The sequence below is a fragment of the Carassius gibelio genome, chromosome B5 (genome assembly GCF_023724105.1).
Source record: "Carassius gibelio isolate Cgi1373 ecotype wild population from Czech Republic chromosome B5, carGib1.2-hapl.c, whole genome shotgun sequence".
Lineage (NCBI taxonomy): Eukaryota > Metazoa > Chordata > Actinopteri > Cypriniformes > Cyprinidae > Carassius > Carassius gibelio.
Genome location: NC_068400.1, coordinates 19,352,006 through 19,378,271, shown reverse-complemented (window position 1 = coordinate 19,378,271; position 26,266 = coordinate 19,352,006). Strand labels below are relative to the sequence as shown.

The 26,266-nt window shown below is 39.1% G+C and overlaps 2 protein-coding genes across 3 annotated transcripts in view; one reads left to right on the top strand and one right to left on the bottom strand.

The window, feature by feature from the left end:
* LOC127958874 (uncharacterized) overlaps positions 1-25,613 on the bottom strand; it is an 88,315-nt gene extending 62,702 nt beyond the window's left edge. Inside the window, exon 1 of the mRNA XM_052557917.1 lies at positions 25,470-25,613. The gene's annotated coding sequence lies outside the window, so the exon portion shown is untranslated. The remainder of the gene's footprint in view (positions 1-25,469) is intronic.
* On the top strand, positions 1,014-9,648 carry spag8 (sperm associated antigen 8). 2 transcript variants are annotated; one of them, XM_052557931.1, is made up of 7 exons: positions 1,014-1,255; positions 1,340-1,436; positions 1,600-1,759; positions 2,194-2,239; positions 3,080-3,194; positions 7,504-7,566; positions 7,651-9,648. In XM_052557931.1, the coding sequence occupies exons 1-7, from the start codon at positions 1,203-1,205 to the stop codon at positions 7,768-7,770; spliced, it is 654 nt and encodes a 217-aa protein (XP_052413891.1). In that variant the 5' UTR covers positions 1,014-1,202; the 3' UTR covers positions 7,771-9,648. The 2 variants fall into 2 exon arrangements, with proteins under 2 accessions (XP_052413891.1, XP_052413892.1); XM_052557932.1 differs by having other exon boundaries at positions 7,490-7,566; positions 7,651-7,780.
* Positions 25,614-26,266: the final 653 nt, after the last annotated feature.

Below are 26,266 nucleotides of genomic sequence, written 5' to 3'. Positions count from 1 at the left end.
TATTATCTAATGAAAGTAGTACATTTTTGTGCTTTTTTTTTTTAAATAAAAGATCAAAAAGATTAACAACGCAGATACATTTTAAAGCCTTCTTCTATTTATTGATACTAATTATTTCATTAATATATATATATTAATGAAAATCTTCCAATTATATTTTATCTTAACAGTTAAATTTACTGAAAAAAAAAAAAAACCTGTATGTTTGTTTTCAAGTTTACATTAGATTTTCATTTTGGTCTTTGAAAGTTTAGAATGATGTACTGATTTACGTGAAACCTACATATGAACATAAAAAGAGGCTTAATTGGTCTGAATTTTATAGATTCTGTGTTGTGTTTTCTTTTCTCTCTGTCTGTCTATGTATTTCTTCAGTAAGCATGAGACTTAGGTCACTATTCTAACCTCAGTTCAACAGTCTGGAGCCCACTGTCTTGTGGTTTTGGGGATGAGTTCAGAGAAAGTACTAATACATTCAGCACAGTGAACATTAAGTTACTGTCTGGAAGTGACTTAACTGAATGCACCAGTTCAACTTTCTCCAAATGTTTTCCAGATTCCTGAATGCAAGTCCTATCCAGCTTTTAGGGAAATGCCTGTGACATCCCACTGAGTGATGTGCAAACTGATCCACCATACGCCTATGATTTCATGTCTCATACAGATGTAGCATGTAGACTACAGACAGGCAGATTATTGTGCATAGATGAGGATCGATGGTTGGTGTCCCAATGCAACTACTTTGTTTCAAGTTGTTGCTATTCATTCGTTCGTTCGTTCGTTCATTCATTCGTTTATGCTACTAGGTGATGAATTTTAGTGAAACATTTTTCTGGAAAAAAAATATCTCCCTTGTCTAATTTTACAACTAACATTTTAATTATACAAAAACACACACAAAACCGGGTTTATTTATTTATTTATTTATTTTACACACAAAGCACACACATTACACATACATAAAGTGTGTTTGCGTGCGTGCGTGTGTGTGTGTGACAAGAGTAGGTTTTCGTCGTTTTAAAAATTAAGTAACAAACTAATGCAATTAAATGCATGCATCGTTTGAAAGTATAAGTTTTTTTTTAAGATTGTGTAAAGTGATCTTAATGTTACAGAAAGAAAGAAAGAAAGAGAAAGAAAGAAAGAGTTATTCAGTTGTCCAATGGAAATCGATATGGCAAAATTAGTTTGTTTATGTTACCATGGTGAGACGCACAGTCAAGCAGCGCTCTCAGGGTCTGTGCAGAGTTGAGAGGTATAAACAAAACCATATCAAGTGCAATTAAATTATAGCAATTATTTAAGCCTCCGACTAACCGGGCTGTTGCTTATCAAACAGCGGCGTAATGCAAGAGAACGTGAGTACAATGACATCAGAGGTGGATGAGGAAAATAACGCGGTTGGAAGGTGTTTACTGGGAAACTGGGTTGAGGAGGTATGTTTCACACAGGATGTTTAAATGACCCTGCAGGCTGAGGCTTAGCAATTTTTTGTTCGTCATCTTGGTGGTACATATGTAACGTAGATAAAATATGAACGCTTCACCTTCACCTTTACAATGACGTTACACTTTTCTTTTTTTCTTTCACGCGTTTCAGAGGGCTACTGCATTGCTAGACAGGACCAAGCCTACATCATGCGTTCATAAGTACGGACACACAGGGATTCTTACCATGGACGTCACTGCTAGAGTACAGGGGATCAGTACATTCAAAGCTACTTTCAAATCTCCTAAAAGCATTGGTGTGCGACAAAAAGGTAGGTTAAAATTATACAGGTGTTATAATAAGGATTGTATAAATTCATAAATAAACATTTGCTGAAAAAACTATACAGAATGTTGTGCTTATGATTTTTCCAGCTGTTTTAACAGATGCTTCTGTGATTCATTCTTGACAGCTTATGTCAGCCAGTAGGTTTTACCTAAAACACCTGCATAATCCACAAGTGTAACGCATAAAAAATGCAGAACTGAACCAATCGTAATAGTGACAGACAGTTCTGTCAGCTGACCTAGGGATTAAAAATGACTTTTGCATTTTTTAATTAATTTGACTTATTGTTAATTATTTAAATTCCTTTTCGTTCTTCAGCTTATATAGTGCTCCACAGAGGTCCTTTCAAATGAAAGCCCTCTGTGTTTTCTGCTGCATAAATCTTATTAATAAACTTCACAGTTGTTTTCATTCTAGGAAACCGGGCTGAACTGTTGGAAAATGACCTCATCAAAAGAATAAGGTAGCTAAACAAACAAACATTTACTTTAAAGTTTAATGTTTAAGGACCTCATTGTGTGTAAAACACGAATTACATTTTATGATCCTCCCACATTTCTCATTTCATGTGTCAGTAGAGGAAATAGTGGGAGAGGGGTGATGTAAGAATGTTTGTGTCATGGTAAGATTCATAGTTCAATTAAATAATTTTATTTTTTATTTATCATGCAACATTGTAATTGAACTTTGAACATAACCTTGACAACAAGTCTCAGACCCCAGACAAGTGGTTGCAATATTGCTTTTAAATTGAAAGGGAGAGAGAGAGAGAGAGAGAGAACAAAAAAATATATATATAATTCTGAAGTGAGACAGTACCTCATACCCATAGAACTGGTTTAGGCGGGCATGAAAAGACTTAATACTCTTTTATAGAAGTAATCAATTTATCAAACGGCAAGTTCACATTAAGGCTGAGTTGGCTCTTCCTATTTGTCAGATTGTTGTCACTGTGAATAAATGTTAGACAGACATGCAAACATATATTTCAATCTGTTTTGTTTCCACCATCTGTTGATTTAGAGAGACTCCTTCTGCTTCACTTAGTCATGAGTCATCACTTCATCATCTCTAGACATCATAGTGACTGTGTATTGTACAATATTAAAAACCATGTTCAAGCATATGAGCTTTATTAAACAACTGACACTGAGATGAACAGATCTCTCTCTCTCTCTCCTTCTCTCTCTCTCTCTCTCTCTCTCTCTCTCTCTCTCTAAGTATATTAGAACTCATTGATTGAATCACAAATACAAACCAACTATGCAGTTTTTTAACATTGTTAATGTTATCTATTTTACAGTGATCAGATACAGGCAGAGATGAACATAGAGCCTCTTGCCCCTGAGTTGTGCTCTGTGACCAAAGCAGACTACAAGGTGGAGGGCTTTAAGTCTGTCCGTGCACCACTGACCACGGTCTGTTTCTATTCACCATTACCTTTAAATATACAGGTGCTTCTCAATGAATTAGAATGTTGTGGAAAAAGTTCATTTATTTCAATAATTCAACTCAAACTGTGAAACTTGTGTATTAAATAAATTCAGTGCACACAGACTGAAGTAGTTTAAGTCTAAGTTTAAGTTGGTTTGTTTTATTATGATGATTTAAGATCACATTTAACAAAACCCCAACAAATCACAATCTCAACAAATCAGAATACTTCATAAGACCAATAAAAATAAAAAACATTTTTAGTGAATTGTTGACCTTCTGGAAAGGATGTTCATTTACTGTACATGTACTCAATACTTGGTAGGTGCTCCTTTCGCTTTAATTACTGCCTCAGTTCAGCGTGGCATGGAGGTAATTAGTTTTGGGCACTGCTGAGTGGTATGTGTTGCATGAAACTCCTTAAGTGTGGGTTTCCCTGAGGGAGAAAAAATCCCTGAGGTAAGGGGTTTCATTAAGAGAAACCTCTTAACTGTCACCCTTACCTAAGTGTTTATACTAAGCGTTTCACAATAGTTTCTGACAACATACGGCAAAGATCGCAGTGGTTGCTATAGTTACTGCCTCTAACAGTAAACAGAACATAACAAACCATAAAGCCAAACCCTTGCTAAAATCACACTTGTCTTAATATATTTTTGCTATGGAGAGTACAAACATAACAGAAAACCAAAAACGTAAACCAAACTAGACAGAGGATGAAAAGGCATTTATTGTTTTCGTAAGTGGTTTTAATAATAATAATACTTTTCAGCCTTTCATTGACCATTCATCGTCTCCAAGGGATTATTACGATCATTAAAAACACACCTTGGTATTTCCTCCTCTTCATTTAACACTAAATCAGCCAACGTATTTTGAGTTTAAGTTGACTTAAGGGAGCTGTTTTGGTCCCTTAAATTTATTAAGGTGAAATGGTCACTAAGGACTTTGTAGCAACGCTTAAGGGAACACTTGGATAATTAAGGGGAAAAACTTAATAACAGCCTTAAGTTCCTTAAGGAAACCCTTAGGGTTTTTTTCTTGCAACCCAACCCCTTAACCTTATATCTAAGGGATTTCTTAGCTTAAGGAGTTTCATGCAACCGGGCACAGGTTTCTTTGACAGCGGCCTTCTGCTCATCTGCATTGTTTGGACTCTAGTTTCTCATTTTCCTCTTGACAATAGCCCATACAATCTCTATGGGGGTTCAGGTCTGGTGAGTTTGCTGTCCAGTCAAGCACACCAACACCATGGTCATTTAACCAACTTTTGGTGCTTTTGTGTAACGATCGCGACCCAGTAACACACAGGGAGAGAGAGATCCAAATGCAGGTATGTTTATTTAGGGGCAATCCAAATAATAATCCAACAAGCCGGGTCAAAACCAGAAAAACAATCCAAAATGAAACAAACAGGAAAGGAACAGCAAAGGGAACAGAAGACGAGGAATCTCGGAGGACGAGCAGACTTGGATCACGAAAGGTAAGAACTCCATACAGAAAACAGGAAAGGACTGGTAAATATAGGGATGCTAATGACAATTAAGTGAAAGAACCTGGTGCAATTAGCAGGAGTGGAATTACTGTGATGAAGGGACAAGCCTAGTGGAATTCTAGTGCCTACGGTGAAGTGCCTAAGGGGAAGTGAGCCCACTAGTGGACACCCAGGGAAACAGAAACTAGACAGCTTGACATTTTGGCAGTGTGGGCAGGTGCAAAATCCTGCTGCAAAATGAAATCAGCATCTACAAATTCTGGTCAGCAGAAGGAAACATGAAGTGCTCCAAAATTCCTTGGTAAACAGGTGCAGTGACTTTGGATTCCAAAAAACACAAAGGACCAACAACAGCAGATGACATTGCACCCCAAATCGTCACAGACCGTGGAAACTTAATACTGGACTTCAAGCAACTTGGGCTATGAGCTTCTCCACCCTTCCTCCAGACTCTATGACCTTGGTTTCTAAGTGAAATACAAAACTTTCTCTCATCTGAAAATAAGACTTTGGACCACTGGGCAACAGTCCAGTTCTTCTTCTCATTAGCCCAGGTAAGACTAGTGGCTTAACAAGAGGAATTACGACATCTGTATCGAAATTACTTGACACGTCTGTGTGTTGTGGCTCTTGATGCCTTGACTCCAGCCTCAGTCCATTCCTTGTGACGTTCACTCAAATTCTTGAATCAATTTTGCTTGACAATCCAGGATACAGCACTCTGAGAACAGCCAGCTTCTTTGGCATTGAATGTTTGTGGCTCCTTGTGAAGGATGCCAATGATTGTCTTCTGGACAACTGTCAGATCAGCAGTCCAGAGAGACCATTTTGAAGGCTCAGGAAACCTTTGCAGGTGTTTTGAATTTATTAGTTGATGTGCATGTCACCATATTCTAATTTGTTTAGATAGTGAATTGGTGGGTTTTTGTTAAATGTGAGCCAAATCATCACAATTAAAAGAACCAAAGACTTAAACTACTAAAGTCTGTGTGCACTGAATTTATTTAATAAATGTATTCATTAATTAATTTAGTGTTCCCATTAGTGTTGTCAAAAGACCCGGTACTTCGGTACCAAGTCGGTACTAAAATTAATTAAAATTAAAATTAAATGTGACGGTACCAGGTTTCTTTAAGTACCGGTAGTACCGAGGTCCTGTTCAAACCCGGTACAGCGCTATGATTTCCGCGAAGCAGAAAACGAGGACGGAATCTCAAAATCCAGTCATGAAAGTTTAATTTACATTTTAATATGGACAGTCATGGAATTTGTTAAAGTTAGCATAAATTAATCAAATCAAATCTCCATATGGACCAGTATCTGTAAATGTTAAGCCGCAAAAGTTTTTTGAAATATGAATCTGTGTTCTGCGCGTCTCTGTGTGAATTAATGAATGGCAGAGACGTGCGGGTTTGTTTACTACATAGACTGAAGGGCATGATGCTTGCATTAATTTCAGCATCTGAACTTCAGAGTTCTCTCTCCATCAAGCGATCTGAAGTTTTCAGTTCATCTCAATGGACACACAGCGAACCTGTATTTGATGCTCTGTAAACTCTTTGTGAAGGCGCACGACTCACCGTCGCTTTACTGATAGCGCTGTTTCTCACACATGCAAAGAGAGAGAGAGCGAGAGTCTTACCACGCTGAATCGACACACTATATGTAAACTATTCTTTGTTGCCTTCTCCTGTCGAAATAATGGAGTTCATTTAGGAATATTCATATTCATTTTCGAACAAGCAGAAGACAAACCGGTTTCTCCGGTAGTGGGCTAATGCGCAAATGGCAATTTCATTGGCTGGCGCTGAATAGTACCATCCCTGTTTTGATTTCAGCAAATCAGTTTGACCGAACGCAGACAACGAGATTAATATTCATGAACCCAGCAGCTCATCAAATCATAGTGCATTTTATATACATTAGTATGATAGTAGAGTTAGTAGTAGTATTAGCTTTTAATAATAATTAATATGATCTATTACTATTTTTTTACAGAAACCCTCAATGACCCAAAATATCTTAAGCATCACCACCAGTCTTAAGTTCAGTTAAAATGACAAAAATGCATTCATTAGGCCTAAAAGTTCATTTTTACATAAAGGCATTGTTCTAGAAATATTACTATATTATTTAGTAAAATGTATGTGATACTGCTACTACTGTTGAAAACATTTATAAAACTTTATTTTTAAAATAAATAAATCACAATATTTCATAAATTAAAAGACACATTAAACTTGGGTGAATCTTGTTTACTGTTTTTCATAATTATATAACTTGTAGAAAAACTTTAAACACATTTGTAAATAAGTATAAAGAATGGCATTGGTTTTATTTTTAGTGCTAAAAAGTTATTTTTTTTTTTTTAATTAGCATATTTTTGTGTTTTGCTTTGGTACCGAAATTGGTACCGAGAACCGTGGATTTTCACTGGTATCGGTACTGAATACTGAAATTTTGGTACCGTGACAACACTAGTTCCCATGGATCAAATGGTAGAGCACAAGATTGTGGGTTTGATTCCCTGGAAACACAGGTTAGGTAAAAACTGTTAGCCTGAAGGCACTGTAAATAGCTTTGGATTGAAGCGTCAGCTAAATGGATACATGTATTTAATTTATTTAATAGTTTCACAATTTGAGTTGACTTACTGAAATAAATTAACTTTTTAACGACATTCTAATTTATTGAGAGGTACCTGTAATAGTATTGCTGTGACTGTACTTTTACATATGTGTGCACTGGTGTATGTAAATTTGTGTGCCTTTCGGCTTTAAACAGCTTGTCTCTTTCAGGATCATGATTACACAGCTGACCAAGCTATCACATTTTGGAGTGATAACTATCAGAAGATTCAGGTCAGCATCTTCTGTGAAGTTTCAGTCAGTATGTTTATTTTTGCAGCACTAGAGTGGGTTTATAAGTAATGTTTTCTTTTACAGGGTGTGACAGCAGTTAAAACTAAGGATCAACCATTTAAAAGAAATTCCACTTTTAGTACACCAATCGGAGATCAGCTCGACGACACAATGCTGTACCCATCAGAGAATGATACTTTGTGACGAATGTAAAAAATATCCACATTTGATCATATCTTCTATGCTCTTTTATGTCATCATTTTTGCTGAGTTTATAACCAGCAATAAGGTTGTGTAATATTTTCCATGCCAAGTATGACGTCCTGACTTCACAAATGTTTTAATGAAGAGCAAGTGACTAGTTAATTATTCTCTAATAAAATAAATGTACTTGTCTTTGCAGCCAAAGGAGAAATTTTTATGTTTTTGGCTGCAGATGGCAGCCTTTTTCATTCTGAAGGAGGAGAGCTCTAACCATTTGCTGATGCACTGTTTCTTTGGATCAGGATGGCTTACTTTCACACAGCTGTGCTGTCAATCAGAGCTGCTCTGTCACTGCATTCCTCTTCCATGCTTTCAGCAGGGATTAACGTTGAGTAACTATGGCAACAAGTAATTTTAGACTTCATTAATTCAGTGTTTTCCCTTTGTTTACACAAAATTAGTTTTCTCTCATTATAGTTACCCTATAGTATACAGTAGTTATCCATAGTTGGGTAACTATGGCAACAAGTAATTTTAGAGTCAAGTCACCTTTATTTATGTAACGCTTTTGCTAGGGTGTTGCTATGTTATTGCTAAGGTACAAATATTTGAAATTTCAACTAAAATCTTTTCAATCTATCTTCTATCTATCTATCTATCTATCTATCTATCTATCTATCTATCTATCTATATATCTATTTATCTATCTATCTTCTATCTATCTATCTATCTATCTATCTATCTATCTATCTATGTATAATCTGACATACAGATTGTCAAAGCAGCTCTACAGTATCAAATAGGAAAATAGTGTGTCAGTGCAAAAAGGACAGTAGTAAACACAACATTTTCAGTTAAATGCAGTTCATCATTGAATTCAGTGATGTCATCATTCAGTTCAGTTCAGTTGAAATAGTATCTGAAATCAAATTGAAGATATGGCTGGAAATTAAGTGTGCCCAACTAAGCAGGCCAGAGGTGACAGTGGCAAGGAACCAAAACAGAATTGAGAAAAAAACCTTGGGAGAAACCAGGCTCAGTCGGGGGGGGGCAGTTCTCCTCTGACCAGACAAATCAGCAGGTTCATCCATGCTGTAGCAAAGTTAGATTCCAGAGGGCTCATCTGGTTCCTTGGTCTTGTCCCGGTGGCTGTCTAGGAGACAAGGTCTAATACTGGGGTTCTGTCTCTGAAGCTCATGTAATTTTTGTGGTCTCTGCTGAAATTCAAGGCTGTAGAGGTCGTCTCTAGGTGCTGATCCACCATCTGGACTGTATACGGACTGGATTTGGTGGCTATGGTGAACTTGGAATAAGAAACACACCAACTAATATTAGCATTTATACCATTCTTCTAACGATGTAACAAGTACATCATGTGTTATTAGAAGTGTTCCCAGTTCCGGTTTACGTAATTAATGCAGCCTAAAAATTATTCAACAGATTTGAGTAATAAAAATCTGTAAGTGTGATATGTGTACGACAGGTTATAGAGATGGGTCTAGATTGAATCTAGATTTAAACTGGCAAAGTGTGTTTGCCTACTGAACAATGTTGGGTAATTTATTCCAGAATTTGAGCTCTAAACAGGAAAACGATCAGCAGCCCAGTTGATATTCAAGGTATTATCAAATTGCCAGAGTTTTGAGAATGCAGATGACGTAGAGGACTATAAAACGATAAGAGCTTGTGCAAGTACTGAGGTGGTCCCATTCAGGGCTTTATGAGTAATTAGCAGGATTTTAAAATCTATACAATGTTTAATAAGGAGCCAGTGCAGTGTTGACAGAACCAGGCTAATTTGCTCATACTTCCGTGTTCTAGTAAGAACTCTAGCTGCCACACTTTGGACCAGCTGGAGTTTATTAAGCATGCAGAACAACTACCCATTTAGGCATTACAAGAATCTAACTTTGAGGTCATGTCATGAACGCATGAATTAACGTTTCTGCCTTCAACAATAAGAGCATAGGTAGCAATTAAGATATATTTTTTGGAAATTAGATATATTTTTAGACTTCATTAATTCAGTGTTTGCCTTTGTTTTCTTTGAGGAACTTCACTGAAAGTTTTTGAACTTGCCAGATTCCTAAAAAATTGTATGTTGTTGCCTCAAGGTTAAATACATTTAAATTATATATATTTATATATGTTATTATATATATATATACAGTATTGTTCAAAATAATAGCAGTACAATGTGACTAACCAGAATAATCAAGGTTTTTAGTATATTTTTTATTGCTACGTGGCAAACAAGTTACCAGTAGGTTCAGTAGATTGTCAGAAAACAAACAAGACCCAGCATTCATGATATGCACGCTCTTAAGGCTGTGCAATTGGGCAATTAGTTGAAAGGGGTGTGTTCAAAAAAATAGCAGTGTCTACCTTTGACTGTACAAACTCAAAACTATTTTGTACAAACATTTTTTTTTTTCTGGGATTTAGCAATCCTGTGAATCACTAAACTAATATTTAGTTGTATGACCACAGTTTTTTAAAACTGCTTGACATCTGTGTGGCATGGAGTCAACCAACTTGTGGCACCTCTCAGCTGTTATTCCACTCCATGATTCTTTAACAACATTCCACAATTCATTCACATTTCTTGGTTTTGCTTCAGAAACAGCATTTTTGATATCACCCCACAAGTTCTCAATTGGATTAAGGTCTGGAGATTGGGCTGGCCACTCCATAACATTAATTTTGTTGGTTTGGAACCAAGACTTTGCCCGTTTACTAGTGTGTTTTGGGTCATTGTCTTGTTGAAACAACCATTTCAAGGGCATGTCCTCTTCAGCATAGGGCAACATGACCTCTTCAAGTATTTTAACATATGCAAACTGATCCATGATCCCTGGTATGCGATAAATAGGCCCAACACCATAGTAGGAGAAACATGCCCATATCATGATGCTTGCACCTCCATGCTTCACGGTCTTCACTGTGTACTGTGGCTTGAATTCAGAGTTTGGGGGTCGTCTCACAAACTGCCTGTGGCCCTTGGACCCAAAAAGAACAATTTTACTCTCATCAGACCACAAAATGTTCCTCCATTTCTCTTTAGGCCAATTGATGTGTTCTTTGGCAAATTGTAACCTCTTCTGCACATGCCTTTTTTTTAACAGAGGGACTTTGCGGGGGATTCTTGAAAATAGATTAGCTTCACACAGACGTCTTCTAACTGTCACAGTACTTACAGGTAACTCCAGACTGTCTTTGATCATCCTGGAGGTGATCATTGGCTGAGCCTTTGCCATTCTGGTTATTCTTCTATCCATTTTGATGGTTGTCTTCCATTTTCTTCCACGTCTCTCTGGTTTTGCTCTCCATTTTAAGGCATTGGAGATCATTTTAGCTGAACAGCCTTTCATTTTTTGCACCTCTTTATAGGTTTTCCCCTCTCTAATCAACTTTTTAATCAAAGTACGCTGTTCTTCTGAACAATGTCTTGAACGACCCATTTTCCTCAGCTTTCAAATGCATGTTCAACAAGTGTTGGCTTCATCCTTAAATAGGGGCCACCTGATTCACACCTGTTTCTTCACAAAATTGATGACCTCAGTGATTGAATGCCACACTGCTATTTTTTTGAACACACCCCTTTCAACTAATTCAACTAATTGCCTAATTGCACAGCCTTAAGAGCGTGCATATCATGAATGCTGGGTCTCATTTGTTTTCTGACAATCTAATGAACCTACTGGTAACTTGTTTGCCACGTAGCAATAAAAAAATATACGAAAAACCTTGATTATTCTGGTTAGTCACATTGTACTGCTATTATTTTGAACAATACTGTATATATATATATATATATATATATATATATATATATATATATATATATATATATATATACAGTATTGTTCAAAATAATAGCAGTACAATGTGACTAACCAGAATAATCAAGGTTTTTCAAATATTTTTTTATTGCTACGTGGCAAACAAGTTACCAGTAGGTTCAGTAGATTCTCAGAAAACAAATGAGACCCAGCATTCATGATATGCACGCTCTTAAGGCTGTGCAATTAGGCAATTAGTTGAATTAGTTGAAAGGGGTGTGTTCAAAAAAATAGCAGTGTGGCATTCAATCACTGAGGTCATCAATTTTGTGAAGAAACAGGTGTGAATCAGGTGGCCCCTATTTAAGGATGAAGCCAACACTTGTTGAACATGCATTTGAAAGCTGAGGAAAATGGGTCGTTCAAGACATTGTTCAGAAGAACAGCGTACTTTGATTAAAAAGTTGATTAGAGAGGGGAAAACCTATAAAGAGGTGCAAAAAATGAAAGGCTGTTCAGCTAAAATGATCTCCAATGCCTTAAAATGGAGAGCAAAACCAGAGAGACGTGGAAGAAAACGGAAGACAACCATCAAAATGGATAGAAGAATAACCAGAATGGCAAAGGCTCAGCCAATGATCACCTCCAGGATGATCAAAGACAGTCTGGAGTTACCTGTAAGTACTGTGACAGTTAGAAGACGTCTGTGTGAAGCTAATCTATTTTCAAGAATCCCCCGCAAAGTCCCTCTGTTAAAAAAAAGGCATGTGCAGAAGAGGTTACAATTTGCCAAAGAACACATCAACTGGCCTAAAGAGAAATGGAGGAACATTTTGTGGACTGATGAGAGTAAAATTGTTCTTTTTGGGTCCAAGGGCCACAGGCAGTTTGTGAGACGACCCCCAAACTCTGAATTCAAGCCACAGTACACAGTGAAGACAGTGAAGCATGGAGGTGCAAGCATCATGATATGGGCATGTTTCTCCTACTATGGTGTTGGGCCTATTTATCGCATACCAGGGATCATGGATCAGTTTGCATATGTTAAAATACTTGAAGAGGTCATGTTGCCCTATGCTGAAGAGGACATGCCCTTGAAATGGTTGTTTCAACAAGACAATGACCCAAAACACACTAGTAAACGGGCAAAGTCTTGGTTCCAAACCAACAAAATTAATGTTATGGAGTTGCCAGCCCAATCTCCAGACCTTAATCCAATTGAGAACTTGTGGGGTGATATCAAAAATGCTGTTTCTGAAGCAAAACCAAGAAATGTGAATGAATTGTGGAATGTTGTTAAAGAATCATGGAGTGGAATAACAGCTGAGAGGTGCCACAAGTTGGTTGACTCCATGCCACACAGATGTCAAGCAGTTTTAAAAAAACTGTGGTCATACAACTAAATATTAGTTTAGTGATTCACAGGATTGCTAAATCCCAGAAGAAAAAAAATGTTTGTACAAAATAGTTTTGAGTTTGTACAGTCAAAGGTAGACACTGCTATTTTTTTGAACACACCCCTTTCAACTAATTGCCCAATTGCACAGCCTTAAGAGCGTGCATATCATGAATGCTGGGTCTTGTTTGTTTTCTGACAATCTACTGAACCTACTGGTAACTTGTTTGCCACGTAGCAATAAAAAATATACTAAAAACCTTGATTATTCTGGTTAGTCACATTGTACTGCTATTATTTTGAACAATACTGTACATCTTATCTCTGATCTTGTGACTGGTGACATAATTGTTGGAGTATGGTTTTCCCTTCCTGTGCCAGGGGTTTCTTTTATCCTGGGGAGCGATCTTGCTCAGGAAAATGTCTGGGGAAAATCAAAATCTGTACCATCTACAGTTGTAGTTTCCACACCTGTGTCTGCAGACGTTCCTTATGAATGTGGGAAGAGATTTCCCTATGTGTTTCCTTCCTGTGCTGTCACTCGAGTCGGAGGAAAACAACTTAAAGATGACCAACTGTGTGAAGGTGAGCTTTATCTACATCCTGGCAGTGAGGTAACCATAGAGAAACTGTTACTCTTTCTTCCTGAGGATGCTGTAAATGACAGTAGTTTTGTTCCATCAAATCAGATTGATGGAGGGTTAAAGACAGTTAAAGAACCACTTGGTGTGACCTTGGCAGATAACACCATTTCTGAATCATCTGATTTATTTTCTGAGGATTCTTTGTCTCGGGAGAAAGAAGTATCAGAGAATATTGTAACGGAAACAGGTCAATTTAGCTCAAAGGGAATCATTTAAGATTTTAAAGGGAATTTGAACAGAATCACTGTTTCACGGCTGTCACTGAGACGCCCTGCGATTCAGTGAACGAGCCGTTTAACATCAAATCTGCGCTGGATACTAATATCCAAACTATAGTGAAACACTATCAATTAGAACAGTGACAAGATCGGCAGTTTAAGACATTAACTTGTAAGCACAAAACACAAGATACTTCTCTTTTCAATATGAATAAGGCTTTATTAGATAAATCTAAGACATATAAACTAATCTAACACATAAACGCACGCACTCACACATTCACACAAGTTGCAGGAAGATATAAAGTTAGGGAAAGATAAGTTTAAGAGAATGGAAATATGAATCAGAATCAGAATCAGAATGAGCTTTATTGCCAGGTATGTTTACACATACGAGGAATTTGTTTTCGTGACAGAAGCTCCGCAGTACAACAGAATGACAGCGACAGAACATAAAACACATAATAAAAGAATAAAAAATACAAATAAGTAGATAGTGAATGACAATATACAAATGACAATTGTAGGCAGGTATATTACAAAATGAAGTTATGTATGTACATATATATTGTGTGCAAAATTTAAGTGTATACTAAGTATGTGTGTTAGATAAATAAAGTGTGTGTATATAAATATAAAGTGTAGTGTGTTCGCCGTTATTATCAGCTGTTCATAAGATGGATTGCCTGAGGGAAGAAACTGGTCCTGTGTCTGGTCGTTCTAGTGCTCAGTGCTCTGTAGCGTCGACCAGATGGCAACAGTTCAAAGAGGGAGTGTGCTGGATGTGAGGGGTCCAGAGTGATTTTGGTTTTTAGATGGGAGAGTTGAACCGATGATTCGCTCAGCAGTCCGGACTACTCTCTGTAGTCTTCTGAGGTCAGATTTAGAAGCTGAGCTGAACCAGACAGTTACTGAAGTGCAGAGGATGGATTCAATGATGGTGGAGTAGAACTGTTTCAGCAGCTCCTGTGGCAGGTTAAACTTCCTCAGCTGGCGAAGGAAGTACAACCTCTGCTGGGCCTTTTTCACAATGGAGTCAATGTGAATGTCCCACTTCAGGTCCTGAGAGATGGTGGTTCCCAGGAACCTGAATGACTCCACTGCAGTCACAGTGCTGTTCATGATGGTGAGTGGGGGGAGTGCAGGGGGGTTTCTCCTGAAGTCCACGATCATCTCCACTGTTTTGAGCGTGTTAAGCTCCAGGTTGTTGAGACTGCACCAGACAGCCAGCTCTTTTACCTCCTGTCTGTAAGCAGACTCGGCACCGTCCTGAATGAGGCCGATGAGTGTGGTGTCGTCTGCAAACTTCAGGAGCTTGACAGAGATGTGCAATCGTTGGTGTACAGGGAGAAGAGCAGTGGGGAGAGAACGCAGCCCTGGGGAGCTCCGGTGCTGATTGTACGGGTGCTGGATGTGTATTTTCCCAGCCTCACCAGCTGCTGCCTGTCTGTCAGGAAGCTGTTGATCCACTGACAGATGGAGGTGGGCACGGAGAGCTGATTTATGGAATCCCAAGTTTACAGCAATACGTGAAATTGCATAGACATGAGCAACCATCAATCACTTAATTAACGCTCGCATTGAGTTCCTCAATGGGGTTAAAATTATATTAGATACACCAGCACAACAAATATCTGGGGATACATTGCCTTGGTTTCCTGTGAAAGGGACTCCCATTGAAAGGGGTATCCCGGTGTCGCTGATTGGCTGGAAGTTCAGTAGTGACTGAAGTGACGTCTTGGGAAGCCTGTGGTTGCTGGCCGTTGGCTGAAGGTGCAGAGTCGTGTGCGCTGGTTGAAGTTGAACGGGCACCCGAGGTCAGGCGTCGGAGACTCGACGTTACAAAACTTAACTCAGAACACGAAACTCTCAAACGGAAGAGAAAAGAAATAAAGTTTGACGAGACAAGGTTGTGTTCCTTCTCATCGTGGCTAAGTAGCAGCAAGCTTGCAGGCCGAAGCACGCTGGAACCGCGCTCAAAGAACAGTGATGATTAAACAGCATGGCTAGAAGCTACAAGCTAGCAGAAGCATAGCTAGAGACTAGAAACTGGCATGACTGATAGCAGCAACATAGCTAGAGACTAAAAGCAAGATTTTATGGTGTCCTAGGTATTTAAACTGGCCTGTTGGCCACACCTCAAATGTTGTCTTGATCAATCAGATATTGTCTTGGCTCGGGGGTATCATAAATCATTTGTTTATCTTACCAAGCATGTGGTCTGAATTTTCCTGCCTTGCAGGGTTTAATTTTGGACATGATTCCTATTACACAAATTTGATACATGGGACAAATAAATTATTGTCTGGACAATATCAAGCAAGCAGATTCGATTATATCAATACTAGACATGACTTTGTATCCTATAGTTATCAAAAGACATACACAATAAGTGATTATACATGATAGTCGAATGTGTGGGTTACATATAAATGAATATGGAGTTAAACGATGGAATGATTCATTTATAAGTCTTTTTGAGTTCATTCTGGTCCATATATATGTACAAAAAGCAGTTTCTTTGCCATTCTCATGACGTAGGGTTGTTCTGTAGAGACAGAGGTTTAAAGCCCTTCCCCCTTAGGAATTTCAGTCTGGTTCTCCTGGGTGGGGTAAGTCAATGGGACTTGTGCAGTACTCTCATGGGTTTTCATGTGATGTCCAGCGTTGCATTTCAATTACGAACAACAAATTTGACAATCTCTTCTGCGAATTAAAATTGTCAATAATTGTTCTAGTGGTGTTAATGTTGAAAGCTGTTGTATGAACAAGTTGGTTGGTCATCTTGCTTGGTTCTTGTGGCACTAGAACTGATTTATGACTTCCTGAGGAATTCGGCTCGGGTTTCAACACACAGCTTTGATAGACTCTTTAATTTGCCTGGTTCGATTCATTTCTGTTACAATGTTTTATCCTCTATTTTTCATGTCTCTAGAGAGAACCTGATCCAAGAACAGTTAGCTGATTTAACTCTTAAACATTTGTTCTAAATGGTTTGTATTGAGGGAGATATTGAGACTCAGTTACCGTCTTGCTACTTCATAAAAGATGGGATGTTGCTGAGACAATTTCCACATGTACAGTACATACATAAAGAGAATCAAAATTGCGTTACTCTCAGACCCGGTGCATACAGAAAACGTTAACATTAAAGCCTAAAAATCTAGATCAAATATATAATGTAGATACAACTATACAATAAGTTAATGTAAAAAAAAAGGCATATAATAAAATTAAAAATAAAGTTAAATAAAGTAGTGCAAGGTAAATGACAGCTAGAGTGCAAATCAATGAAGTGAACAACAGTGCAGATAAAAGATTTTTAGTGCAAAAAAAAAAACCTCATTAAGTCTGATTAAAGTGACAAGTGACAAAGGGCTCAAGAGCAGGTATTTTATTTAACTGACTGATGAGGTAGTGGAATGTCAGTTCCAGATCTGGGTGGGGTTTCATAGTTCAGTGGTGCCCGGGGCAAGTTCGGGAGGGAGTTCAGCTTCCTGACAGCCTGGTGGATGAAGCTGTCCTTCAGGCTGCTGGTCCTGGCCTGGAGACTCCATAGTCTCATCCCTGATGGCAGCAGACTGAAGAAGCTGTGTGATGGGTCAGTGGGATCACCTGTGATGCAGAGGGCTTTGTGGGTGAGACAGGTTCCATGAATGTCCTGGAGGGAGAGGAGAGAGACACCAATGATCTTCTCAGCTGCTCTCACTATGCGTTGCGGCCACTCAAGAAAACGGGCGCGCAACGCACTCTCATTCCAGCCACACGCCGCCGCTAAAGTCTGGAATTGGATGGCGTAATCCGTGAAAGAGCTCCTCCCCTGTGTCAGACGCGATAACTGGGCCGCCGCCTCGTCTCCCTGAGCTGAGCGATCAAATAATTTGGCCATCTCTTGACTGAAATCTGTGAAAGTAGCACAACAGGGAGCCCGCGATCTCCATACGGCAATTCCCCATTCGCGGGCACGACCCGAAAGAAGTGTAAGGACGTACGCAACTTTGGCCTCTTCATTTGCATAACGCCGGGGCTGCAGAGAAAACACCAGCGAGCATTGGGGAGAAACGCTTGACAGGCGTTAGGATCGCCATCATAGACCGGCGTATTGTTGGCATGAGGTTCGGGCTCGTGGGACATACCGGTGTGAAGAACGGACCCCCGGCTCGTTGCCTTTTGCTGAAGACCGTCCACCCTTGTGAGGAGCTCGGAGACTCGGGCACTGAGAGCATCCACATCCTGCGTGGTGGTGTTGAGCTGGGTGGCATACTGTCCTAACAAAACTCCCTGCCGAACGAGAGCCGAGCGGAGTGGATCAGATCCCGCTGAATCCATGATCTGGTCAGACTGTTATGTCAGGGGAAATGGGCAGGATTCAGATGCGGGTTTACACAAGGCTTTATTTAAAGCAGAGGAGGCAGAGCAGATGAGTCACGTTCACAGGTTTACTCATAGTGACAGGATGACTAGTCGAAGCAGATGAATCAAAGCCGATGGGTAACGTTCCACAGTAATTCGTATGACCGCTGAGACCGGAGGGATGACAACTGGAAGCTTCCAAGAGCTCTGCGCTTGTAAGAACAGGGGGCAGAGAAATCAGCTAAACACACTGGAGCCTGAGGACAAGACACGACAAGGTGAGTGCCAAGAACAGCTAGAAGATCGGAGCTATTGGTACGAGTAAGAACAGTCTGACAATAGACAGAGAAACACAGGGAATGATAAAGGGAAAAAAATTAGAAGAACATAGAGAACAGGTGGCGAGCAATTAAGGTTCACAACAGGGAAACAAGGAGGGCGGGAAAAACTCAAACAGGTAGACGCGGTGAGCTGACAAGCGATCGTTTGGATCGCACACACACCAAAAAGGCAGGTGATTAGCCCCGAGACCCGACACTGAGGCTCCGAGGTGGGAGAGGGGAGGGCTTTGTAAGCTCCTCTCTGTGTGGTGTAAACAAAGTCCAAAATATTATAACCTTGTGTTGGAAAGTTAATGTGCTGGTGTATTTTTGGAAACACACAGGTCATCATGGTTGAAATCCCCAGATATGATGAGAAAAGCATCGGGGTGTGTTGTCTGCTGCTCACTGATGTGTTGGTACAGTTCATTTAGTGCGTCGTTCCTGTTGCTGATGATGCTGAACGGGCGGATGTACACAGAAATGAGCAGTATAGCAGTATATTCCCTCAGCAGATAGAACAGCCGGCACTTAAAAACATGAGATACAGTGGGATGGGGAACAAAAACCCAACATAAAGTCTCGAGATATTTTTAGAAAATTAAATGAATTTGAAATTCGATTTTTTTTTTGACAGCCCTAGAATCGCCTATGCGATTTTTTTGTTGTTGTTGAAATTTCTAATCGTAAACACAGCCATGTTGAAGACTGCAGTAAATGTTTTGCATTGTTATGGCAGTCCACTATGCTTATTGTTTTTTGAAAATGTTGAACTCCTGTTTGTCATTGTGCACGTAACTTCACACCAATAAATCATCAGAAACATTGGCCTTTACCAATAGTTGTCCGTGGATTAACCTATATTTGGTGTTATTTGCCTTATAAAACTTATTTAGACATGCAAAATCGATTTTACAATCTATTCAATGAATACTTGTCACTCAAATCAAACAGGATTTTTTTCACAAAAGTGACAACCAAAAAAAGCAAAGTAAACGGTCTCTCATTTGTAGGTTGCACTGACACTTAGCGGTGGATGCAAGTAAAACAGTATAACAGTATCTCATTTTTTTTTCCTTCTCACCTGAAATTCATGCAATAAACATGTTTTTGACAAAGATTTAAATTTGTTTGTGGTCTATATAGCATTCATCAAAATGAGGTTTGCAATTATGCACCCAAAGGCATGGGTTGAAGACCCAGTCAATGACGTCACAATATGCTAATTTGTTTAAATTCATACCTACATCATCACCATCACCAAAATTATTATTATTTTTTTTGTTGTTGAAGTTTTGTTGAAACTTGAACAAAAAAGAGACCGACCTACCGACCCTTTAAAAAAACAATTAAATTACTGTTACTGCAAACCAAAATATTTTGAAGGATGGCTTAATTGGTACATGATAACTCGATAGAGTATGCCATCCAGGAAGTCTCTTCCATTGTTTGCTGAGGGCAAGAGCACTTGGGTTGAGGTTTCGTTTTTTCACGTCTGGAAGGTCTTCTCTTACGAGTCACAAAAGGAACAACCATAGTATTATTGGATCCTGTTCCTGTCTTTGTTGAAGTTCTTGTAGAGGGAATTCAGGTAATGTGTCCATACTTGAAGGGATGAACTGCTGGAAAGATTGGATCAACTGTGCTACTCTAGACTCGGCTGCCAGCTCCCAGTTTTCATGAGCTTCACAAATGGCATGAACGTCGCCAACATCGCAAGTACCCGAGCTAGCCACAGGAAAGATCTCTGCTGGGTCAGTTTCCGACCCCTGCTGCTGACATTGAACTTTCTGTTTTAAATTATCCTGGATCCCTTTCTCACTAAATCCCTCAGCGTCAGACAGCAACCTCTCATACTGTTCGTTTAGCAGCCTATGACTGATTGTTTTTAAAAAAGGGTCTCGACTAAGAGCATCAGCCACAATGTTCTTGTTGCCCGCTATGTGATGTATCTCAAATGTATTAGGGGCTAACTTTGTGACCCAGTGTTGTTCACAAGCATCAAGCTTGGATTTAGTCAATATATATGTTAAAGGAATATTATCTGTTCAGATGGAGAATGTTTGTTCTTTAAGCCATGACTAAATTTCTCGCAGACACTCCACTTTAGGGCCAAGAATTCTAGACGGTGGGCTGAATATCACCTCTGTGAAGTGTTTTACTTGCAAAAGCGATGGGCCTTGCTTTGTCCTCACCAATGGGTATTTGAAACAATACCCTAAACCATCTAGAGAAGCATCTATGGACAGGATCAAGTGTTGCATTAGCTCTTTTTGGCTGGCATGTAACTGACACATCAAAGGTTGGGGGTAAGGATGCTTCAGCAAAGTTAACTCCATTTAGAGAGTTTGTAAAGGCAGTGGTTAGGCCATGAAAAAGTGCTTGGGCAACGGATATTAAAGGATTTCCCAACTCTCCATACTGCAGTCTTTCTGGCTTTTCTCTTTGCCTTTGGGAACGTCTTATTGAACGTTCTGGCTCTTGAGACAGTTCAATCTTTTCAGCATTGGACGAAGAATCAACTAGTATTTCAGTTTTCTCTCTGATCTCCACTTGATCACTCTCTTGCCCTTCCTCAGCTGGACTTTCGGGTAAATTTCCACTTAGCTGTTTCTCTGACAATTCACCTTTCTCTAACATTTTATCCAATTCAGTCAAGTGATTCATAACTTCTTCAAGCATATTTTCAGTGTGTGAATTGTCCAAGCCTACCTCTTATCCTACAGGATTCATTTCCACAGGCAGTTTCTCACTACCAGGAACTGTTGAGGACAATTGAGGGCAATCAAACTGCTGAGGGCATCTCACCGGAGGGTTCAAGGTAGGTGTAAGAGTACCCAATGCTTCTTGATGAGTCTTTTCAACAGTAGGGATTCTCATCTGGCTCCAAAGAAAGAAAGTCCATACACAGCAACTCTAGGGGTCTAGTTGTCTGTATGTTGACAAGCGGAGCTGCTTTCTATGGGTGGGCTCTGTGAATCACACAACAAGGACAAGTTCTGATCTTTTGTTCAACATCAAATGTCACCTTTGGCCAGTAAAACCAGGACTTTACTAGATCAATATTATGATCCATCCCCATGTGGCCCATCCCATCATGGAGAGTTGTCAGGACATTTGCTCTGAACTCTTTGGGTAAGCCCAACTAATAAGTCAGAACTTCTCCATTCTGTCTCTTTCTGTACAACACTCCATCTAGGAATACAAAATGATTCCTCTCCCTCATAATAAGAGAAAGCTCCGGGAGTTCCAGTCTCAAGGTGGGAGAGGGTTTCTCTCCTGATTTCAGGTGAGTGATGATCTGAGAAATGGTTGGGTCAGTGCTTTGCTTATAAACGAGATCCTGAACTGACAGATCAATCAATCCATCAATCACCTTTATTTATATAGTGCTTTAAACAAAATACATTGCGTCAAAGCACTGAACAACATTCATTTGGAAAACAGTGTCTCAATAATGCAAAATGATAGTTAAAGCAGTTCATCATTGAATTCAGGTATGTCATCTCTGTTCAGTTTAAATAGTGTCTGTGCATTTATTTGCAATCAAGTCAATGATATCGCTGTAGATGAAGTGACCCCAACTAAGCAAGCCAGAGGCGACAGCGGCAAGGAACCGAAACTCCATTTGTGACAAAATGGAGAAAAAAACCTTGGGAGAAACCAGGCTCAGTTGGGGGGCCAGTTCTCCTCTGACCAGACGAAACCAGTAGTTCAATTCCAGGCTGCAGCAAAGTCAGATTGTGCAGAAGAATCATCTGTTTCCTGTGGTCTTGTCCTGGTGGTCCTCTGGGACAAGGTATTTACAGGGGATCTGTATTTGGGGCTCTAGTTGTCCTGGTCTCCGCTGTCTTTCAGGGCTGTAGAGGTCCTTTCTAAGTGCTGATTCATCATCTGGTCTGGATACGTACTGGATCTGGTGGCCACGGTGACCTCGGAACAAGAGAGAAACAGACAAATATTAGCTTAGATGCCATTCTTCTAATGATGTAGCAAGTACATAGGGTGTTATGTGAATTGTTTCCGGTTCCGGTTTACCCAATTAATGCAGCCTAAAAATCCTTTAACGGATTTGTATATTAAAAGCATATTAGTATGTTATGTGCATGCCAGGTTAAAGAGATGGGTCTTTAATCTAGATTTAAACTGCAAGAGTGTTTCTGCCTCACAAACAATGTTAGGTAGGTTATTCCAGAGTTTAGGCGCCAAATAGGAAAAGGATCTGCCGCCCACAGTTGATTTTGATATTCAAGGTATTATCAAATTGCCTGAGTTTTGAGAACGTAGCGGAGGAGTATAATGTAAAAGGAGCTCATTCAAATTCTGAGGTGCTAAACCATTCAGGGCTTTATAAGTAATAAGCAATATCTTAAAATCTATACGATGTTTGATAGGAAGCCAGTGCAGCATTGACAGGACCGGGCTAATATGGTCATACTTCCTGGTTCTAGTAAGAACTCTTGCTGCTGCATTTTGGACTAGCTGTAGTTTGTTTACTAAGCGTGCAGAACAACCACCCAATAACGTATTACAATAATCTAACCTTGAGGTCATAAATGCATGGATTAACATTTCTGCATTTGACATTGAGAGCATAGACCGTAATTTAGATATATCTTTGAGATGGAAAAATGAAGTTTTACAAATGCTAGAAACGTGGCTTTCTAAGGAAAGATTGCGATCAAATAGCACACCTAGGTTCCTAACTGATGACGAAGAATTGACAGAGCAGCCATCAAGTCTTAGACAGTGTTCTAGGTTATTACAAGCAGAGTTTTTAGGTCCTGTAATTAACACCTCTGTTTATTTCTGAATTTAGCAGTAAGAAATTACTCGTCATCCAATTTTTTATATCGACTATGCATTCCATTAGTTTTTCAAATTGGTGTGTTTCACCGGGCCGCGAAGAAATATAGAGCTGAGTATCATCAGCATAAAAGTGAAAGCTAACACCATGTTTCCTGATGATATCTCCCAAGGGTAACATATAAAGCGTGAAGAGTAGCGGCCCTAGTACTGAGCTTTGAGGTACTCCATACTGCACTTGTGATCGATATGATACATCTTCATTCACTGCTACGAACTGATGGCGGTCATATAAGTACGATTTAAACCATGCTAATGCACTTCCAGTATTCAAGTCTATGCAAAAGAATGCTGTGGTCAATTGTGTCAAACGCAGCACTAAGATCCAATAAAACTAATAGAGAGATACACCCACGATCAGATGATAAGAGCAGATCAGATCACAACTCTAAGGAGAGCAGTCTCAGTACTATTATACAATCTAAATCCTGACTGGAAATCCTCACATATACCATTTTCCCTAAGAAGGAATATAATTGTGAGGATACCACCTTTTCTAGTATCTTGGACAGAACAGGGAGATTCAAGATTGTCTATAATTAACAAGTTCTTTGGGGTCAAGTTGTGTTTTTTTATGAGAGGCTTAATAACAGCAAGTTTGAAGGTTTAGGGACATATCCTAATGACAATGAGGAATTAATAATAGTCAGAAGAGGACCTATGACTTCTGGAAGCACCCCTTTTAGGAGCTTAGATGGTATAGGGTCTAACATACATGTTGTTGGTTTAGATGATTTAACAAGTTTATACAGTTCTTCCTCTCCTATAGTAAATAATGAGTGGAACTGTTCCTCAAGGGGTCTATAGTGCACTGTCTGATGTGATACTGTAGCTGACGGCTGAATGGTTGCAATTTTATCTCTAATAGTATCGATTTTAGAAGTAAAGTAGTTAATAAAGTCATTACTGCTGTGGTGTTGGGAAATATCAACACTTGTTGAGGCTTTATTTTTCGTTAATTTAGCCATTGTATTGAATAAATACCTGGGGTTATGTTTGTTTTCTTCTAAAAGAGAAGAAAAGTAATCAGATCTAGCAGTTTTTAATGCTTTTCTGTAGGATATGTTACTTTCCCACCAAGCAATACGAAATACCTCTAGTTTTGTTTTCCTCCAGCTGCGCTCCATTTTTTGGGCTGCTCTCTTTAGGCTGCGAGTATGCTCATTATACCATGGTGTCAAACTGTTTTCCTTAACCTTCCTTAAGCGTAAAGGAGCAACTGTATTTAAAGTGCTAGAAAAGAGAGAGTCCATAGTTTCTGTTACATCATCAAGTTGTTCTGAGGTTTTGGATATGCTAAGGAATTTGGATACATCAGGAAGATAACTTAAAAAGCAGTCTTTTGTGGTAAAAGTGATGGTTCTTCGATACTTGTAACAAGAAATATAATTTACAATTTTGGCTATATGAAGTTTGCACAGAACTAAATAATGATCTGAGATATCATCACTTGGCTGAATAATTTCAACACTATCAACATCAATTCCATGTGACAGTATCAAATCTAGAGTATGATTTCGACAATGAGTAGGTCCTGAAACATGTTGTCTAACACCAATAGATTTCAGAATGTCTATAAATGCTGATCCCAATGCATCTTTTTCATTATCAACATGGATATTAAAATCACCAACTATTAAAACTTTATCTGCAGCCAGAACTAACTCGGATGTAAAATCACCAAACTCTTTAATAAAGTCTGTATGGTGGCCTGTATACAGTAGCCAGTACAAACATAACAGGTGATTTATCATTAACATTTGTTTCTCTGGATGATGTTATATGTAGCACCATTACTTCAAATGAGTTATACTTGAAGCCTGCCCTCTGGGAAATCCTGAAAACGTTGTTATAAATTGAAGCAACCCTTTGCCTTTTAGACGCGGCTCATGTTTATAACAGTAATCTTGGGGGGTGGACTCATTTAAAATAATGTAATCATCAGGTTTTAGCCAGGTTTCTGTAAAACAGAGCACATCTATATTATGATCAGTTATCATATTATTTACAAAACGTGTTTTCGTAGAAATGGATCTGATATTCAATAAGCCAAGCTTTATTATTTGTTTATCCATATTGCATTTGTTTTTTATTTGTTGAACCTCAATTAAATTGTTAACCTTAACTTGGTTTGGACGTTTTTTTTTTGTATTTTCTAGTTCGGGGAACAGACACAGTCTCTATAGTGTGATATCTAGGTGAAAGAGTCTCTATGTGCTGAGAATTAGCTGACCTCTGTGACGGGAGGCAGCTAGCAGACGGTCGGTTTAGCCAGTCTGTCTGCTTCCTGACCTGGGCCACAGTTAGTCAGGTATAAATACTAAGACTATTTGCCATATTTCTAGAGAGAAGAGTGGCACCACCCCAGGAGGGATGAAGACCATCTCTTTTAAACAGGTTAGGTCTGCCCTAAAAGCTCATCCAATTGTCTATGAAACCTATGTTATGCAGTGGGCACCACTTAGTTATTTTTAGTGATCTCCGACTGGCGAAGTCGAACATCATTAGCGCCGGCATGAATAACAATCTTACTGTATTTACGTTTAGCATTAGCCAGCACTTTTAAATTTGCCAAGATGTCAGGTGCTCTGGCTCCCGGTAAACATTTGAATATGGTGGCTGGTGTCTCTATATTCATGCTCCATACAATAGAATCACCAATAACTAGAGCACTTTCATCAGGTTTCTCAGTGGGTGAATCACTAAGTGGGGAGAACCTGTTTAATGTAATGTTTTGATCGGAACAGAAGAGCGGTGTTTTGACCCACAACTACGCTGCCTCACCGTCACCCAGTTGCCCTGCTGCAGGGGCTCTGTTTCCGGAACCGAACAATGTACAGGAATCCCTGAGCTAGACGCATCCAAAGCCGTATCTAGAGCCCTAACATTCTTACTGTCCTCAATTAAAGTTTGGATG

Coding starts and splice junctions, on each gene's coding strand:
- spag8 (XM_052557931.1), top strand. CDS start 1,203: ATGGTGAGACGCACAGTCAAGCAGCGCTCTCAGGGTCTGTGCAGAGTT. Junction 1,760..2,193: donor CATTGGTGTGCGACAAAAAG/GTAGGTTAAAAT, acceptor TTTTCATTCTAG/GAAACCGGGCTGAACTGTTG. Junction 2,240..3,079: donor GACCTCATCAAAAGAATAAG/GTAGCTAAACAA, acceptor TCTATTTTACAG/TGATCAGATACAGGCAGAGA.